Source organism: Chionomys nivalis, chromosome 13 (assembly GCF_950005125.1).
Source record: "Chionomys nivalis chromosome 13, mChiNiv1.1, whole genome shotgun sequence".
Classification (NCBI taxonomy): Eukaryota; Metazoa; Chordata; class Mammalia; order Rodentia; family Cricetidae; genus Chionomys; species Chionomys nivalis.
Window position 1 is genome coordinate 62,168,175 of NC_080098.1, and position 16,233 is coordinate 62,184,407.

A 16,233-nucleotide genomic window follows, 5' to 3' on the forward strand; every position below is an offset into this window, starting at 1 on the left:
ATTTTACAATTCCTAAATTTAGAACTCATGAACTAAATAAGTACTGAGTACCTTGATGCATGGCTCTAGTCCCATATCAGGGAGGCTAAAGAAGAAGTACCTGAGCCCAGTTTGAAGTCAGCCTACGCAACATAACCAGATACTTTCTCAACTAAATGAATTAAAAACTATATGTAGTGAATAAAAAAATTATATTAACAGCATGGCATGTAGTTTGACAGCATTTTAAATTCTTATGCATTTTCTTCTTTCAAAGCATTGCATAAAACATTTAGGAGATCTTAATCCCCAGGTCCTGGACCTTTGAACACCATCTTATAAATATAAGGTTTGGGAGACAAGGATGCAAGAAAACTACATTTACCTGTAATATCTAGCTATGACAAAAAGAAATAAATAAAAAACAAGCATACAGCCAAAAACCTGAAAGCAAGCCAAGTGTGGCCTCTGATCCCAGCACTCAGGAAGCAGAAGCAGGTGACCTCTGTGAGTTCAAGACTAGACTGGCCTATATAATGAGTTCTAGGCAGCAAGGGCTACACGGTAGGATCTTTTCTCAAAAAACAAAACAAAACCCCTAAAGACAGTATGTAAAGATGATATAGATTATGGAAATTTAGTCAGCAGAAACATTAAATGTATATATTATTCTTACCCAAATGGTTCCCAATTACAAAGAAACAAATATATACTGTATAACAATACCCCAAAATTTTGAAGATTAAAAGTGATTCAGGAGATTTTAAATGCAATGATGTAATTGCTAAGGTCTTTTCATCTAATCTATGGTGGATAGCAAATAATCAGCATTATAGGACTCTCTGAAGTTACAAGGGAACCCTGACTATACACTACATCAAAGTCATGTTAAATTTCTAGAGTATGAATGAATGCAAATGAATGTCCTTCTTTGGGAATAACTGGAAAAATGCTAAATGAAATCAAAATATGTTCACTTTAACTGCACAAATGACACAGAAGAAAATGCACACACACATAGCTAAATGTGCACTAAAAAATTCAAAACATCTATTTGCTGTATACTGAATTTTTTTTTTTTTTTTTTTTTTTGGTTTTTCGAGACAGGGTTTCTCTGTGGTTTTCGAGCCTGTCCTGGAACTAGCTCTTGTAGACCAGGCTGGTCTCGAACTCGCAGAGATCCGCCTGCCTCTGCCTCCCAAGTGCTGGGATTAAAGGCGTGCGCCACCACCGCCCGGCTGTATACTGAATTTTTAACTTGAAGAAGTGTTTGACTACCAATGAAATCTTAGGTTTGATTTAAAAATAAAACACTCTGGCTTTGGAGTCAATATTGAACCGCTCTTTTTTGGGTACTTACAGACGCTGGAGGTAGCACATCTGCCTGCGTAGACTTTACAATGGGAGATGAAAATGTGAACACAGGACTGCCAGTGCTGCCCAGAGACGTCTGTGCCTGCATTTTTCATAGTAGTGAGAAATGACACAAAAAGAGATTATTTATGAATGATAAAATAGACTTTAAGAAATTATTTCAAAGAAATAACAGCATTCTTTCCAATTAAATTTAAAATACTTTTGACTTTTTTTTAAAAGATTTATTTATTTATTATGTATACAACATTCTGCCTCGATGTATGCCCGCACGCCAGAGGAGGGTGCCAGATCTCAATACAGATGGTTGTGAGCCACCATGTGGTTGCTGGGAATTGAACTCAGGACCTCTGGAAGAGCAGCCAGTGCTCTTAACCTCTGAGCCATCTCTCCAGGCCCTACTTTTGACTTCTTAAAACAAAACACTAACAACTGGTTTCCTGAACTGGGAACACTGTTTGGAGACCAATTTTCTCACTTTCGGTCTAGAGCATAGACAGACTGTTATCAAATTGGAATAATCCCACTGCAAACATACATTTTAAAAAATAAAACACCATTTTCATTCTTGGGATAAGAGTAGAGACTTCCCAAAATGAAAAAGGCCCTAGAATTAATTCCCAGCACCAAATCCCCATTTTTCTCTTTTTACTTTGAATTGCTGACTTTTACAGTGAAAAAACCATTTTAACATAAAGTGCTGGATTAAAAGGAATAAGAAAAGTCACTCCACTCATAGAGTAGGGTTCTGTACCTTGTTTGGTAAGGACTGAGAAGAACTGACTGGTGACGATGAGGAAGCAGGGGTCACAGGGGAACTAAAACTGAAGATAGGCAGTGAGGAGCTGCTGATTGGTAGAGAGATCTGCGGTAACACTGGTACTTCCACTTCCTAAAACACAGCATGTTTTGTAATGATGTCATCTTTCATGTCATACTTTTATCTTCTTATTTTCAAGGAGAATTGACATAGTTATGAACAAGTTTAAACAGGAAGAAAGAAAATAGGCCCCATGCAATAATATTAACAAGAGGTCTTGAGTTAAAAACCTAAAGACTTAATTAAATTCCCAGTTGTACCACCAACTGCCATGTAATTTAATTTCAGCGCCAATTTTCTACTTTATAAAAATGAGAGGGGAGCTAGCAAGATGGTTGAGTAGGTAGAACTGCTTGCTGCAGAAGCTTTGGCAACCTGAGTTCTATCCCCAGAGCCCAAAAGGGAAGAAGAGAACCAACTCCTAAAAATTGCCCACTAACTTCCACACATGCACCATGGCACATGTGTGCTTCCCTCCCCCCAGCACCCTCAAACCCCTCCCTCTCCTCCTCCTCCCTCTCTCATTCATGGAAGGCCATGAGAATAATATCTCTCTCTCCTCTCTCTCTCTCTCTCTCTCTCTCTCTCTCTCTCTCCCCACCCCCCCCGCCCCAAGTATTTTTTAAATGGGGAACAATGCAATGTCTTCCTCTGTACCACAACACAAAGCCATACATGGTCTTGGAAGAACAACCATCTCCCACATACCAACATATGAAATATCTTTTTAAAAAGCAAAGCAATACACCACAAAAACTACAAATTGTAGCTATTTTATGATCAAAGGATATTCAAAGCTCCAGTTTTCTTTCAAGACAGAGACATGTCCGTCAATTCACAACACTCCAGTGACAATCAGAAACAACCTCCAGACCAGCAAGTAGCCAAAGCCCTTAACGTCTATATTCCCAACTCTCTTGACAGGGCACATAAACTGCCAAAGTTTCCATTCTAGTACTTGAAAGGAACAGCAGAAAAACTAACCAAGAAAATGATAGAGTAGAAAAACTGCCACTTCCGTAACAAGCTATAAAACCAAACACTAACAGATATGGCATTCAACTTTAAGTTAAACATAAGCTGAACTGGAGAGATGACTCAATGACAAAAAGCACTTTCTGAAGTGTGAGGACCTGAATTCAAATCTGAGAATCCACACAGATCCAGAGGCGGGTGAACATCTGTAATCTCAGTGTTCCTTTAACAAAATGGGAGGCAGAGGCATTAATTCCCAGAACTTTGCCAGCCATCAACCCTGGCATGCACAGCTATGAACAACAAAGACACCCAGTCTCAAACAAAGGAGAAAGCAAAGATCAATGTCTGATGTTGTTCTATGACCTCTACACATGTAGCCTGGCACGTGTGTGCCCACATTCACACATACCAGAAAAAAATTCACCATCAATGAAATATAAGTTTAAAACTTTAAAATATACTTCTGGAACACACTATGGGTCAATAAGCATACTGAGAAATATTAATTAGAAACAAGTAAGTCAAAGCATTATGTCCCTGAGGTTGGAGAGATGGCTCAGTGATTAAGAGCAGTTCCAAGGGATCCAGGTTTGATTTCCAACACATAGAGGGTGGCTCACAACTGTCCATGGCTCCAATCTAAAGAATCCAATGCCCCCGTAAGTACTCCATGCACATGATGCAGATATAACTTGCAGTCAAAACACCAATACATGTAAAATTTTTAAAAGCCTACATTCTAAAATTTAAATGAACTAGTAAGTTGAACATCTTCTTAGAGGATAGTGAGGGCCTTAAATGAGTTAGCTTGGCTGAAATCACATTTAAAGAATGAAGTGGGGAGGGAGGGCTGAAGAGATGGCTCAGCGATTAAACTGGCTGCTCTTCCAGAGGTCCTAAATTGAATTTCCAGCAACCACATGGTGGCTCACAACTATTTATATAGTGGGGTCTGATGCGCTCTTCTGGCATAAAGGCATACATACATATAAAACATTCATACATAAGAAAAAAAATAATGAATCTTTTTTTAAAAAAACTGAGATAAGAACTGTTTCAACTCAAAAGGTAGAAAATGAGCAAACTCCAGTCAACTTAACCAGTCTTCAATTAGTCGCCATCCTCTATATCCAAGCAACAGCAAAAATGCAATTTTTTTTTTTTTTTTTTTTTTTTTGGTTTTTTGAGACAGGGTTTCTCTGTGGTTTTGGAGCCTGTCCTGGAACTAGCTCTTGTAGACCAGGCTGGTCTCGAACTCACAGAGATCCGCCTGCCTCTGCCTCCCGAGTGCTGGGATTAAAGGCGTGCGCCACCACCGCCCGGCCTAAATGCAATTATTTTTAAATTTGTATTTCAGCTGTGTGTGTGGGTGCCCACACATATATGAAACAGAGCACATGTGGCAGTTAAAAAAACAACCCACAGAAGTAAGATCTCATCTTCCACAATGTAGGTCCTAGGATGGAACTCAGGTTACCAGACTTAGCAGCAGGCACCTCCTATCCACTGAGCGACCTCACCAGTCCAAGAACTTGGCCTTATTTAAAAAATAATCCCATAGGGGAAAAAAATGAATAAAGAAAAACCTAAATGGCCATAAAACACATCCAAAAGTCTACTCCTTCCCATTAGACAAGAAAATACAAAATAAAACCCACTGACATTTTATAGCTATCACACCAGCAATGAGTCAAAATAAAACAAAGTGCTAAGAAGAAAGAGGAATAAATAAAAGATCCACCTATGATCATGTGAAGTGTTGTGAAGAGGAATACAGTAAAGTCAAACACATTTAAAGACATGTGCCAACCCCTGCAGTCCAACAATCCCATTCCTAGGTAAATATCCTCCAGACCAAACTGCACATGGCAAAGGAGAAGTGTATAAATATTCACCTTAGCACATACTGGGAATCAGCCCAAATGTACCCTGATGAGAGAATGGATTAATTGTAGTAAATCTGCACAAAGGATAAATAGCAGAGAAATTTAAAACCCATCGTTCCATTTAACATGAAGTAACACATATACAGAGAGATAGAGACAAAAGGCTAATAAAAGTGGGTTGAGAAAGAGACAGAGAGAGAACGCTAACAAAAGCACCAAGTGTTAATCATATGTACATTTGATAAACAAGCAAAACTGTAAGGCAGTGCCCAGAGAGTCAAATAATTTCAATGGAAATTACCTCACACACACACACACACAAACAAAAAAAAATGGTATTTCTGTTTGAAGTTATTTTATGCAATTCATGAAGTGGAGGCTCCTAGATTAAGTTTTGGATAAGCACATCTAAAGGATGGTTTCAATAGTAGATAATTTTCTATCCAAATCTTCCCCTAGCCCCATTTCTGTGGGTCTCGCCTCACTACCACAATTTCAAAGTTTATAAAATATGAGCCTACCTCCTCCTCTGGAGGTTTAGAAGCAGCAAAGCGTGTTCTCTCTCTTCTCATCTTGCCACCTCCAGAAGATAAACCGTTGGCTGCAGGAATACTGAAACTGGGATATGAAAAGCCACTAGCAAATAAAAAGGAAATCAGAACAATTGATATATTATTTAGTCCCAGAAATTGTTAAATGAATATCCAAACACCGGAACAGCTAACAAGACAATCAATGTATAGCAAAATACACTTTAGACTTTTTCTACATTTATTTTGTTCGTGTGTGCAAGCACATGAAAGCATACAATCATTACACACAAAGCTTGTTAGGGTAATGAGGCAGATTTGGGGAGTCAATTCTCTACTTCCACTATGTAGGTTCTAGAGATTGAAAACAGGTTTTCAGGCTTGGTAGCAAGTGCCTTGACCTGCTTAGCCATCTCACTGCCCCCCTAAATATACTTTTTTATTTTCTTAAAGACTATTATAAATATGAACCTTACAAAAAAATAAAGAAATCCAGTTGTATATGAAATGACATTACCTTTCTTGCTCTCTATTTTGTCTTGAAATATTTTTTTCATTTACAGCCTGCAAGAAAAAGAATGTAATGAGGATCTTATTTAAAATTCATTGTTTGCTGGGGTGGAGTAGTAATTAAGATTGGCATGCCTCAAACTCAGCATGTGGCTGAGACTAGACTTGAATTTCAGATCCTGTCACCTACGCTCACCAACTGCTGAGATTACAGGAATGAATATGCCTGGCTTAAATTTTTCTTTTTTGGTGCAAGGATTGACTCAAAGCCTTAACACATGCAAGACAAATACCTCTACCACCGAAGGCTACATCCATAGCTACAAATTTTCTTAACCTTCTTTATCCTGGAATATATAAGGCATGCTCTTTGAATGCTAACCAAGAGTTACAACTGTACTATGTATTATAATATGATTATATATACAAAGTGTCATTGATCAAGTATTTAACCAAAACACTAGTACAAAGTTCCCAGTGACCTTGAGAGAGGGGAGGAACACTACTTTCCTTTTTGCTATACTAAATGCAGATAACTTTATAAAGACAGAATCTCTGAGATGCAAATTCCTTGCACTGAAAAGAACTAAAGCTTCCTGTAGAAATGGCCACTTACAGGAATAGAGAGCTAGAAATGTACAAGACTCTAATTACGTAAAATGTAAGGTGCTCAAAAAAGATAGGGCATAGTAAAAGAGCACAGGAGTCCATTCAAAGACAGATACAGGGGGACAGAATCATCAAAGTAAACAGCTCTAACAAACTACTTTAGACTATTGAAACTAAGAACTCAGTTGAAGTAAATCAAATACAGAAAAGAAATTATATAGCAAAGGGTTAACCAATACATGGAGAAAGAAGAATGGAATTAAAGATCTACTACAGTAGAATCAACAAACAGCTTCAGGCAGGAACTCGCAATGATGCTAAAAAGATCAAAAATAGGCACACTATGTCCCACCTGAGCACTAAGAGCCCAGATTTTCTTCAGTGGTTAGCCAAGAATAACCAGAATCTAGAACCATCCCGGACTATCGGACACTGCAGGACATTCTACAGTTAACTAACTTCTGCTTTTCAAAACTATTCTAGATTAATGGAGACTACAAGTAATAATCTTGGGACATTTTTCTTTTGGGACATCTGCTTAACATCTAAATAAAACCTGCAGATTCGTGTTGTATCAACATTCCTTCTAGGGTTTGAATACGATTACAATCCATTTTATGAAGTGATATTCTGCCTTCTACAAACAGTAAAATATTTGTGTATACTGTAATTACATAAACCCTGAGAACACAGAAAGTTATTAAAAACTTTAGGAGAGAAATGATGATGAAAATGTTCTAAAATGGAACATAGTGATGGCTCAACACCCTGTGGATATGCTAAAATCACTAAACGATAAACACAAAATAGTTAAATTTATGATACATAAAACATCTCAAAAAACCCAAAAGTAGCATTTGAGCTTTGTTTGGATCTTAGTTTAGAGAAGTAGATATAAAAAACATTTTAAAATATTATTTCCATTTTAAGATGCAGGAGAAATTCAGTCAAAAGATATGACATTTGAAACACCTTTTAGAATTCAGCAACACAAATAAGACAAATAGATAAGTAAATCTAATAAAACTTATCTAGGCAATGAATATGTAAAATTTACTCACCAAGATTTAGGATTTGATCAAGAAAGTTATTTTTAAAGGTTTACCAATTCTAACTCATTAGTTAACAGGCATCATACAATTACTAGATTATACCAGCAGAGAGGTCTTCTACTTTAAATAACTTTTTTATCTTTATTCACTCCAGCTAATACTAAAAGACTAGTTCAAGAAGAAACAGACTGGTAAAAATTAATAACAAGACAGACATGGTAGTGCACACCTGTAATCTAGCACTTAAAAGGTAAAAGCAGTAAAACTGACATGAGTGAGACCAGCCCATTATCTCCTGAGTTCCAGCCCAGCATAGCTACATAGCAAGACACTGTCTTAAGAAAACAGAATAAACAAACAAACTCACACTGTTCTTTTTATCTATCCTTTGATTAGTCTTCCTTAAGTCACCAGATGGGGTCAGAGATGGTTTAAAATAGATAGTTCTATTTGTTGCTATGGAAACTGGCTTTGGGGTCATTAGTCTCTGAACAGGGGGATACTGAGAGTCCACCTTATAAGAAAACAGAAATCAAAAATAAACATTTTTATTTATCAGTGGCATATCTAAAAATTATTTCAAAATAACTAATGTGACCTAGAGATTATTACGTAGAAAAATTAAATAAGCAGATTAAAATAACAAAAAATGATAAACCAATGGCATTTAATCTATTATTAATACGTAAATATACATATATCTAATTCTGAACTATTTTGCAGGACTGAATTTTACTCCAGATTCAATAGCTTTTCACACACAAGCATACATATACCCACACAAAATGAAACTATACAATATTCAAGACAATTGAACAATTCTAACCTTAGACAAGATGACTGTTGGACATGGCTAAAACTTATTTTTATGCATTTTCCCGAACCTCTGTTTCTATTATTTTTTTTTCCATTGAAAATTAAGATGGTTTTTTACAGGGACTAGAGGGATGTCCCACTAGTTAAAAAGTACTTGCTTCTCCACAGAGGGCTGGGTTTGGTTCTCAGCACTTACAAGGCAGCTTAAGCCTCCAGTCCCAGGAATATGAGGCCCTCTTCTGGCCTCTAAGAGTACCAGGCACATACAAGGTGCACACATATACATGCAAAAAACACATTTAAAAAATAACTTTTTAAAAAAGATTTATAAATAAGTTATAAAAATTTACAAGTTCCTAAACACATATGCAAATCTTCCTCTCCAAAGTGGTTTATCATTATTTTAAAAAAACAAATGAAACCAAAGGGCTTATGTAGGCAGAAGTTTCTGTCCTGCCGTGTCCTGCAGCTGTTCAAACCCAAAGATACACACAGAGACTTATATTGATACAAACTATTTGGTCTATTGGCTCAGGTTTATTGTTAACTAGCTCTTATAACTTAAAAACCCCATAATTCTTATCTATGTTTAGCACATGGCTTGGTACATTACTCAGTGAAGCATTCTCATCTTGCTTCCCTCTACATGTGGCTGGCGACTGCAGACTTAGCCTTTCCTTTTTCCCAGAATTCTCTTAATCTGGTCCCCCCCCCCACCTATACTTCTTCCTGCCTGGCTACTGGCCAATCATCATTTTATTAAACCAATATCAGTGACAAACCCTTACAGTGTCCAAGAGCATTATCCCACAGCAGGCTTATAATGTGAGTATAATTGATAAAGCATTTAGACTTCCAGACTATGACATGACCTAGCTTTGGGGTATAAGTAACCAAGTGTTTTGCACATACTCCTTTGCGACACTGAAATAAAGTAAAAGTTTTATTGGTGTAAGATAATTATACTGTGTCCATAAACTGTCATGCAACACATAGTCCATTCACTTAGCAACAGCTGACAACAATGCTGGTTTCCAGGGCAAAGCCTTCAGTAAAGTTCCTATAGCTCTCTCCTTAAATCCTCAACTCAATGAGACAGTTTGTTACACATGACACATGACCAATACTGTACTCTGGCTTTTTAATGTCCAGGAACTCATAAACATTTGTAGTACTTTCATTGACAAAAATGGCACAACCCTAAAATTTTACTTTTCAGATTCAAGAGTCTGAAGAATGTTAACATTTTATATTAACAGCATAACAGAGGCTCAAAGCAGATCCCTCTTACCTAACTACAAACATCTAAGTAACCCTAGGAATTCAAACACTCTTCCAAGGGGGGGAAAAAAAAAACTAGCTTTCGTCTTTTACCATACTCAATAAGAATAATTATAAAGACATAGTAACAACTCATTTAATCTCCACCAATAATTCATATAATGATGATAATTTTAGTAATTACTTTTAGAGAGCTTAATGTTATAAAGAATTCTTTTATAAGTAAGGATCCAGGAATCTACTTTTCCTGGAGGACACTTAAATAGCTATAAATAACACAGGAGACACCTCTCCAACACCATTACTAAGCATTAACCTCCCTCACAATATTTCAAAAGCTAATTTAATTCATAGAAACTACACAAAAAGGCAGCAAGACTGTATATTTTATTAATTCCAATATCCTCAACTAGTATTTCAGCTGATGAAAAATATGTACTGAAGCTCTATGATTCACAAGATTTGACATGTTGGAAAATAAAATTTCTTCAAAAATGACTATTTCGCTAGGAGGTGGTGGGACTTGCCTTTAATCCCAGCACTCGGGAGGCAGGGGCAGGTGGATTTCTGAGTTCAAGGCCAGCCTGATCTACAACAACTAGTTTCCAGAACAGGCTCCAAAGCTACAGAGAAACCCTGTCTCAAAAAGCAAAAACAAAACAAAAAAATTACTATTTCAATGAGGGGATAAATTTATTGCACTTTTAATGACTAACATGTGAAATGTTCACTCCTCATTTTATATCGATCTATAAATTAAGAAAAAGCTGTAAAGACAGTCATGAACATGAGGACAGAATATGTTGTTCATCCCGAGGCTGTAAGAAAAGTTACGATGCTCCTTTTTCAAAAACGTTCCTTAGTGACTACTAGTCTATGCACTTGCTAACTGTAAACACAGAGCTGCTGACGTTTTACACAGCTTACCTTTTCTTTTTTGGCCTGAAAAGCTGTGCTGTCTATCCCACTCCTATCAAGAGGCTGAAAAAAAAAAAATGAAACAGTTTTAGAATAGGTAGGAAACTGAAAAACAACTCTTGTTTCATTAAGATTTAAAAGTTAACGTACAGAATTCAAAGGAGAAGAAACAGCAGATGGAATTCTTTTCGCATCCTGTAACATTACAATACAAAATGTTAATAAAACTCTAAGACTTTTTCACTAAATTCTAATTCTGCTACATTATTTCATTTCAATATGATTTCAAATTTTTACCGCAAGAGGGCTTGACATTTTCTCTAATGACTGCAATATCCGCCGTGCTGTTGAGCTGGTCACACCGTAGGACTGTGCATTGAGCTGCTTAGCTTTCATCTGTCTTCTAACTGGTGCCTAGAAAATAATATAGTCTGTTACTTGCTGCAACAGACAGTTCAAGGTACATAGTTCATACAATGAAAAAATAAAAACAAAATTGTTATTCAAAATAAAACAAGAGCCGGGTGGTGGTGGCTCACGCCTTTAATCCCAGCACTCGGGAGGCAGAGGCAGGCGGATCTCTGTGAGTTCGAGGTCAGCCTGGTCTACAAGAGCTAGTTCCAGGACAGGAACCAAAAACTACGGAGAAACCCTGTCTCAAAAAATCAAAATAAATAAATAAATAAAGCGAGATTATGGTAACAAGGGCTGTGGAATAACTTTAATAATCAGAAGTGAAAAGACAGCACGTAGCTGGGTACTAGTAGCACACACCTTTAATCCCAGCACTTGGAAGGCAGAGGCAGGTGGGTCTCCAAGTTCAAGGCCAGTGTTCCAGGACAGCTAGGGCTACACAAGAGAAATTGTGGTGTGTGTGTGTGTGTGTGTGTGTGTGTGTGTGTGTGTGTGTGTGTTTGAGCAGGAGTAGGGAGGATTACATGCACTCTTCTAAAGAAAAAAATTTTTAGCAATATCTTGACCTACATACCCATTATTTAAATTTTTTAAAAATTGACAAATAAGACATCCGTAACACTGACTATTAAGCAATATTTAATTAGAATTAAAGTTATGAATCGTTAGTATGTTTCCTAACTCTTACACTGTATGAAAGGAATAACCAGTAACATCTGAATGTCACAGGGCTGGAGCTGTCATTCGTAGGCAGAGTACTTGCCTGTCAAGCAAGACACTCTATATTTGATCCGTCAGCATATAATAAAATAAAAACACGCAACCACAAAAACTCACCAAATTTCAATTATAAGTGTTAGAAGTCTACACTGAGAAAGACTCTAAGGATATGTAGCATATTTCTATGCTTGCCCTCTCCAAAAGCATCCATGTAGTCTCTCCTATCTTCAAAGTGTATCATAAAATTAAAACGTTACACCAATATATGAATAAGACTTGTACAGGAATTTCTTTCACATCCTATATAGAGTTACCATAAAAGCCTTGAATGTATTGTATCACTTAATTTACACTTAAGTATTCATGCTATTTGTTAGCTATAAACAATCCGTGTGTGTGTGTGTGTGTGTGTGTGTGTATGCGGGGGGGGGGGGTTGGTTGTTTGTTTTCTGTTTCTTGAGACAGGGTTTCTCTGTGTAGACCTGGAACTCACTCTGTAGACCAACCAGGCTGGCCTCAAACTCAAGATCCTCCTGCCTCTGCCTCCCAAGTGCTAGGATTAAAGGCGTGTGCCACCATCGCCAGGATGGTCTGAACAACCTTATCTGTTCAATAAACTTAATTCATATTTAAAATAGACCTTCCTACCTTTCCATTAAGAAACAGTTCACATAGCTGCTTCCTTAGAAAAATATTATCACAAAGTGCAAAATAGTATTTCTTTAAAAGATGTCCAATTTCTAACTCTGCTAATATGCATGATTTCACACATTAGCCTTATAGCTTATGTCCTTGCTAAACTTAGTGATGGCAGCTTTGGGGAGAATGTAAGCACACTGTCCTTGACTAGAAATACTATTGTACTTCTTTTCCACTGCGTATACCTGGTATATTTTTATGCTTCCTATACAGACTAGAAGCTGCAGCCTGATGTTAAGCAAGGACAGAGGTGAGGTAACTATCTTCTTTTCCTAAGCTCAGGGAGCCAACCCCAGAAAGTCAAGCTGCCTGAAGGTTTATACAGATGTACGGTAACAAATGAGGTTATCTAGTAGATGAAAATTCTTATCAAGCATGAGGGAATTTTGCCAAATGTTTCATATGGTTTTCCTATCTTTTTTGAAAAAGATAGATTACGTTCATTTTCAAATATTGAGTAAAAGCTGCATTCCTAAGACAAAAGCACAATTGATCATTATATAAGATTTGGATTAATTTACAAATATATCTAGTAAAAAAAAAAAGATGCTTACAATTAATGAGAAAGGTTGGCCTGGAGCTTTCTTGCAATGTCTTTATTATTCTCATAAGTATGTTATGAAAAGTTCTCTCTTCTTCAACTACATAAAACTGTGGAATCAGTACCCATTTCTTTCTTATATGTCTGGTAGAATGAACCACATTTCTTGGCTGGGAGATATTTCAACTAAATTAAATATACTGAACAAATAATTCTATCTATTCTTAACCAATACCAGCCCACAGGAAATACTTTGGACATAAATCTAACAAACTGTGTTCACGGTCATGTATTATATATTACCAAACAGTCATGAAAGAAATTTTATTTTATTTATTTATTTTTTTTTTGATTTTTCGAGACAGGGTTTCTCTGTAGCTTTTGGTTCCTGTCCTGGAACTAGCTCTTGTAGACCAGGCTGGCCTCGAACTCACAGAGATCCACCTGCCTTCTGCCTCCCGAGTGCTGGGATTAAAGGCGTGCGCCACCACCGCCCAGCTATGAAAGAAATTTTAAAGCACCTAAATAAGCCAGGCAGTGGTGGTGTACACCTCTAATCCCAGCTCTTGGGAGGCAGAAGCAGGTGCCATTTTAATTCAAGGCCACCCTGGTCTACAGAGCAAGTTCCAAGATAGAGTCAGGGCTAAATAGAGAAACCCTGTCCTGAAAAAACAACAACAAACAAACAAAAACACAGAACAAAAGAGAACACCCAAAGAACTGGAAATACATCATATTCTTGGATTGGAAGACTTAATTATCCTATGTTTTCCTGAGTTTAATCTTTAGACTAAATGTAATCACATTGCAAAACCAATGTCAATTTTTTTAAATGTTTTATCAATTTTTATGAAATTCAAAGAACCACAGAAAACCAAGTGCTCTCCTGTAGCTGAGCAGAAATGAGTCTTATATGTTCGCGGCCCTCAGTTCAATCCCCAGAACCAAAAGAACCTAGCAAAGCCAAAGCAGGCTTGTACTGAAACAAATTAAAAACCAGGCACTGCCAATTTCAAAACTTCCTCTCCGCCGGGCAATGGTGGCACACACCTTTAATCCCAGCACTCAGGAGGCAGAGGCAGGCGGATCTCTGTGAGTTCGAGACCAGCCTGGTCTACAGAGCTAGTTCCAGGACAGGCTCAAAAGCCACAGAGAAACCCTGTCTCGAAAAACCAAAAACAAAAACAAAAAAAAAACAACAACAAAAAACTTCCTCTCCATCCACAGCTATCACAAAGGAAGTACCTACCAGTCTAAAGACAGACAATGGGATATGCAGAAAAACACAAGTCCCAAACGATCCCCCACTCAAAAGTTACCACAACGGAGAAAGGACGAGTCTTCAACAAATGGTACTTACAACAAATGCTCAAATGTAAATCAAATCAACATTGATGCACACATCATACATACCAGACACAAATCAACTCAAAATAAGACAGACCCAAACTAAAGCCTTAAAAAAAAAAAAAAAAAAAAAAAAAACTATGAAATTTTTAAAATAAAACCACTGTGACATTGGGTTATATATAGATATCTTATAAAAGATACCAAAAACATAAAATAACAATAGAAAAATATATATATTAACTAGTTAACACCTGTAAAACACATCCCATAAAAACAAAAATATCTCTCTCCTAATTCATCAAGAACACAACACAAGGGCTGGAGAGATTCAACAGTTAAGAGCACTGACTGCTCTTCCAGAGGACCCAAGTTCAATTCCCAGCACCAACATGGCAGTTCACAACTGTCTGTAACTCCAATTCCAGGGGATCTGGTATGTTTATACCAACACATAAAATAAAATTAATTATTTAAGATCTCTGTGAGTTCGAGACCAGCCTGGTCTGCAAGAGCTAGTTCCAGGACAGGCTCCAAAGCCACAGAGAAACCCTGTCTCAAAAAACCAAAAAAAAAAAAAAAAAAATTAAGAAAAAGAACACAATTTAAAAATGAGCAATATCTGTAAAAGTCAAAAAAAAAAAAAACTATACTTCTCACTTACAAAAAACCTGACAATTCTACATGTAAAGCAAAGACACAATACAACTGCTGTAATATTACAAGAAGCAAGCAGGTACTAACACACCAGAAAACATCTGTCTTGTTTATTATGTACTTAATCATATGATGAACAATCTAACATATGTCTAAGGGAAATAAAAAATGAATGTTAAAACTGGAAATATCCAGTATCTTTTCAATAATAAACTATAGCTCACTACCAGCATAAAAAGGAACCAAGGTGTTCAACCTAAGCCAGACTGATGCCAATGAACCATATCAGCCCATGTATGACTAAGTTCATTTAACATTCTGAAAAAGCCCTAAATACAGAAAAACTGGTTAAGGGGCTGTCAGAGAATGACTGTGAAAGCTAACTGAAAATGGTTTTCAACATTTGGATAGCAGTAGTGACAACACTGTTTTATCACAATTCTAATAAGCTAATATTAAGGCAAATTTTATCATGTGCATTTTTATCTCATTTTAAAAAGTGGAATTGTTATACTTCCTAAAACATGCACCAATCTAATATTCTGTATGTTCAGTTCAATTAAAATGTTCTCATACTCTAAATTATTTAAACTAACATCCACAGTTCTACCATTAGTAAAAATTCAAGTCTTTTGGGTATTAGTAGTCAGTGTCTGGTAATGGGAAAGTTTATCACCACCCTCCCCTCACACGAACCTGGTAAGGCATATTTCGCACTTTGTTCTGTCTTACAGCGGCAGCTGCCCCACCGTATGTTGTTTTGCCAGGATAGAAAGGAGAGTCTCCAAGCTGACTTGTTTTAAGAACTGAAGAATTCCCAAGTGACTGCACAGAAACACAGTGACAAATTATAAGCAAAAATACTAAAAACTTTGTGATTATAGACAACAAAGTTAGTACTCACGGTGGAAAGTGTTCCAAAGGCAGACAAGTTGAATGCTGGTTTTTTGGAGCTGGTGGCAGTATGATGTGAGAGTGAATGAGAACGCTCTGCTTCGGGGGACCACAGCGGTGGCAGGGAAGTACTCTTCGAAACAGCTATATCTAAAACAAAAATTTGAAGTAACCACCAATTTTAAGACCCTAAGGCCTAGAATTTTAT

The 16,233-nt window shown here is 36.9% G+C and overlaps 1 protein-coding gene across 2 annotated transcripts in view; it reads right to left on the bottom strand.

Moving 5' to 3' along the window:
• The window catches only part of Nup153 (nucleoporin 153), a 50,023-nt gene that overhangs the window by 18,625 nt on the left and 15,165 nt on the right, over positions 1–16,233 (bottom strand). Inside the window, exons 4-13 of one of the 2 annotated variants that reach the window (XM_057787494.1) lie at positions 16,036–16,175; positions 15,828–15,956; positions 11,051–11,167; positions 10,904–10,948; positions 10,763–10,816; positions 8,106–8,252; positions 6,085–6,131; positions 5,559–5,655; positions 2,108–2,245; positions 1,340–1,435 (exon numbers count right to left, since the gene is read on the bottom strand). In XM_057787494.1, coding sequence (XP_057643477.1) covers positions 1,340–1,435; positions 2,108–2,245; positions 5,559–5,655; positions 6,085–6,131; positions 8,106–8,252; positions 10,763–10,816; positions 10,904–10,948; positions 11,051–11,167; positions 15,828–15,956; positions 16,036–16,175 — 1,010 coding nt within the window. Of the gene's footprint in view, positions 1–1,339; positions 1,436–2,107; positions 2,246–5,558; positions 5,674–6,084; positions 6,132–8,105; positions 8,253–10,762; positions 10,817–10,903; positions 10,949–11,050; positions 11,168–15,827; positions 15,957–16,035; positions 16,176–16,233 lie in introns of both variants that reach the window. The other variant, XM_057787493.1, reaches the window with a different exon arrangement.